The following is a 4489-nucleotide window of genomic DNA, read 5'->3' as shown; positions in this document are numbered from 1 at the left end:
GGGAGTTGCGGTCTCCGTCGGCTCGGTAACCGCACCGGAGCCAGTGTGAGCAAGGGGTTAGACTGAACTGTCGCGCTTCTCGTTGCGTCACACCTCAACCCGCCTCAAAGCCAACACTGATTGGAAGTTCGTTTGGTGAACGGCTCCAAATTTTCTTTAACGGAGAGTCTCCAGACTGATCTGCGAGTAAAACCTTGAAAGCTCGCGAGATCAGGATGGTCTCACCAGGCTAATTTCCACTACCCTTTTGAAACCGTGTCGAGATCTGTCCGAGCAAGGTAACCAAGACCGTGCCACACATAATTGAACCGCACTGGTACTAGACTCTTTGTAATCATGAAATTTTGGACATCCATTAAAATACCAGCTTCTTTATGGCGCCACACAATTTCCAGGGATGATTCTGCTTAGCATTGTGATTAACCTCAACATCTGTCATTGTTTCCTGCATCTGGAAGCCCTGATTAGACTATCGTTTGTCCAGTTCCCAAAAGCCGACTCTGTCAATTAAATTAACCAAAGGCTGCCTTCTTCGCCTGACTCTCCGCAAGCTTCCTGAATGTTACGGGCGCCACCATGCTGATTTGGTTGTTTACCTCTGGGGAGCAGTAATACAGCAGATCGTCACTAGGAGGCGAGGAACCGTGGTAACCTGGTGTGTAAACAGTCTTAAGGAACCGAGGTCGGCACGGATCGGTTTTTAGAGGGTAATGTAAATGCCGCTTTTGCCTTTTAGGAACAGAAACGTCTTCAGCAACCCTAAACATTACTGAGTAGCAACATAGAATGAGTGGCAAAGTAATGGGGGGGGGGGTCTGGATGCTCTGAGCTAACTTAAAACAGCAATGACTACTGATCAGTTTAAAAGGTTTTTGTTCTAAACGTTTTTCAATCAGTGCACTAATGCTTTCAGCTTAATATTTTCTAGAGCGGTTCGCCCAATGACACCATACAGGCAAGCACTTCATTAATATGATGTTTAATGAGGTGCAGGCCTCTTTTTTCATTGCAAATTTACCATCATAATGAATTAAATGTAATACAGCCGTTTACAGAGCGAAATTCAGATTTAAATCTTTGTCACCAGATGATCCTCAAAAAATATTCTGAAGCCAAACCAACAGAAACACAGAAAACAAAGACAAGCTGCTACATTTGAAGATACGTTCACAACAAACCAGGGCGGAGGTAGGAGGGGATTTTAAAAATGGTTTCCATAATCATCCATACGTAATCCCTGAGGGATATGGAAGGCCTAAATAAGCACTTAGAGGGCTGGCTCCACCTTCTTGGCCAGAATTTCTAAGCTTGACTGTGCTTTGGTGTTTTTTTTTTATGTCTTGAAATAATCTTGATATGAAATAGTAATATAGTAAGAACCTTTTCAAACATTCACTGGACAGTGTTGCTGTATACACCAAACTCCAGGTGTTTTGGGTTTGGACACATCCTATAAACCAGGGCTCTGCAACCTTTCATATCCAAAGAGCCATTTTGCCCCACGGATCCGACCAAGTAAGAGTTTGAAAGCCGCAAAGTATGACTTCTTCAGAAAACAACCTTTTTTTTCTTTTTTTTTCATTATCCCATTTAGGAAATTAGTTGCCATCTTAAACAAACAACAATTTATGTATTTTAAGCTTTTTAAGTAGCATAAAACCACATAAATTCCAAGCTAATTAAAAGAAAAAGTGACTCTAAAAACATATTTCTGGTTCTTTTAAAGTCCTTATCTATCCTATAAAAACCACTAAAGCTTTTAAGACCGGTATTAATCTTATAGTACATTATTTAGCTCTTTATATAGATTTTAGCCACTATTAAGAGTGCCTGTAGAGGCTCTAAAGAGCCACATGTGGCTCTGGAGCCGCAGGTTGCAGACCTTTGCTATAAACCATTTTTTTTCTGTATTCGAACTGGTAAAACAAAGTTTCTACATTAAATTGGAAAATTTTTCCATACCATGTATTATAGCCTTAATATTTTATCCATTAATAAAATTCTTTAGTTTACATAGACAATATGCAACGATTGGGTCTTCATAATACAGCATCTATTTATTTTTACTAAGCGCTACTACAATCTTCATCCTGCTATGATTTTATCTCTCCGCTGCCATTTAGCTGAAGTTTAAAAAGTCTTAAGAGATTAAGCTGATCTTCGTAAGTCTCTGACCCTTAAGTCCTACCTGGTTCAGGCGTCTCAGAGTGTGAAGACGATGAAGCTGAGGACGCCCCGTCTTCACTGACCACGCCTTGGGACAGCGTCATCCCCCTCCCTGGAGGAAGCTTCATGCCGAGCTGCTCTGCCATCTCCACGTGATCACCAGGGTGGACATAGTCAAATACACTGCTTCCTGTAAGCTCAACCTGTCAGAGAAAACAATGAATATGTTACAATTCATCCATTAAAGTTTTTTGTAACCTTTGTTCTTTAAAAAAAAACATTGTTAATGTTAAAAAGTTAAAGCCATATTTTTTTAAAATAAACTAAGCAAGTGAAGGTCACTAAATGGAAGTTATATTGATATTGGAGAGTCAAAACTATGAAACATTTTCAATCATACCAACCCTAAGGTTTAACCTGGTGTTCATAAGACGTCAGAAAAGGTTTTTCTGCAGCTTTTTAAAGCCTAAAAAACACTCGGCTTCCACCATGAGCTCCTGCTTTCTGCCTTTCACTAGCAGAAAAAGAAGCATTCTGATTCTCATTAACAAAGAGGCCAAAACCATCAGCATAGAAATTCTGAAATTTGTGAAAACATTATTCAATGTAATACTTCTTGCTCACATTAACATCACATATGATCTACTTGATTTTAATGAAAATCAGTCAGCTATTTGTACAGGGTGCTCTTTTTGGTAAGATGCATTGAGTCACTTTCCGTTTTTGACTGCTGACCGACCTTCTTTTGGTGCTGCTAAAGCTCCCTCTATCTGACCTAAATGATCTTTTCTTTTGGGCTGAACATCCAGAAGTTAGACCACACCCTATAATTAACAACTCGAGCAACCAAGACCAGGGACAAGTCCACGTTGTGGTCCTCCAACAGTTCCTGAGCAACCTGGAAATGACTGGGTGACGGTACACAGAAAGCATAGCCGTAGCCCTTTGCCCACTGGTCATGGTGTAACTTTGTGATGAAAGTTGGTAGGTCCATCAGCCTCTACTGGTGGAGGCTGATGGACCTACAGTTACTCGACATGAATGCTTTCATTAGGATTAAGTATTTTCCAAAAATGAGCTCAAACATATATTTATTGAATGCTTTCCTATTGTTTAGAACACAAGAGAACCATAATACTGATATTTTCATAGATAGAAGATAGAGGGATGCCTTTTAGTGCATTATTATTCATTCCCATCTCTCAGCAGCTGATTCACTGGTGCTGCCAAGCGCATATGTATATATGTGTAGGTGTGTATATGTATATATATATATATATATATATATAGTATATATATATATATATATATATATAGGGCCCAAAAAGCATTAATGTATAGAAAAATAATGAATAACAGTCGATTCCAATGCCAAAAAACGATAAATCATGCATCTCTAGAATTGACTATTTCAATTCCATCCATCCTTCCAGAAAAATATGTAACTCTCATTTTAAATATAGCATAGCATCTTGGAGACATATGTTATTGCATGTGGCATATCTCATTAAATCTGTTTCACCTTTTAATCTACGGCTCTCCCTGCTTTTCTCTGTGCTCTGTTTAAAAAGATTTGTGAATCTCTTTACTAATAAAATGATGCCAGAAAAAAAAGTCAAAATATGTAGAAGCTCTGCAGTCTGGTTCTGTCTGTTCAATAAGAAAACGTGTGAATTTTAACCTGTAACTGTGAATCCTGGTCCTCTGAGAAGTAAAGCTTTTTTTTAACTAGTAAAGAAGAACAAACTGTTTTCTCAAGCTTCTTACATTATAATACTAACTTGTATAAACTTACAATCTGTTGCCATTTTTAGCTGAAACAGCTCCGGATGTCTAACAAACTGATTTTTCGGTGGCATCTCTAATTTTTTTAACCAACCCGTCTCCTAACATTTAAACATCGAAGTAGCTGCTGGTTAATATTCACTAAATATTGCTGCTGTGTGTCTCTCCTCCTTTACGTAGCTCCCTCTGAGAGGAGGGACACGGGAAAACGCTGATTCAGAATGCTGTGAACACAGTTAGCTGCACCCAGCCTCTGTTACCTTTGTCTAAAGTCAATGAGTGGAAAGAGGAAAAAGTGGAAATGATTGGGGACCGTCCCCACCAGGCCATGGTGGTGGTGGTGATATATCCACACCAGTCCCTGCAGAAAGTTACACCTGTGCCACTGGTCACCACCAACCAGTCCATAATTCTAAGCAATTTTCTCCACACAGGGACACACCCACTGAGAAGCCCACTCTGGTAATTACCTAGCCTGGGTGCCATTCCGAACTTAGTCCCGCCCACAACGTTTGAGGTCGGGAAGTTCGGTCTGGCT

The 4489-nt window shown here is 39.7% G+C and overlaps 1 protein-coding gene across 1 annotated transcript in view; it reads right to left on the bottom strand.

Moving 5' to 3' along the window:
* The window catches only part of npas3 (neuronal PAS domain protein 3), a 444436-nt gene that overhangs the window by 64777 nt on the left and 375170 nt on the right, over window positions 1-4489 (bottom strand). The window contains exon 6 of the mRNA XM_015378092.1: window positions 2189-2369. Coding sequence (XP_015233578.1) covers window positions 2189-2369 — 181 coding nt within the window. The remainder of the gene's footprint in view (window positions 1-2188; window positions 2370-4489) is intronic.

The sequence above is a fragment of the Cyprinodon variegatus genome, unplaced genomic scaffold (genome assembly GCF_000732505.1).
Source record: "Cyprinodon variegatus isolate N-32 unplaced genomic scaffold, C_variegatus-1.0 Scaffold164, whole genome shotgun sequence".
NCBI classification, from domain to species: Eukaryota; Metazoa; Chordata; class Actinopteri; order Cyprinodontiformes; family Cyprinodontidae; genus Cyprinodon; species Cyprinodon variegatus.
Note: the sequence above shows the minus strand (reverse complement) of the source record. Positions and strands in the feature narration are given on the sequence as shown.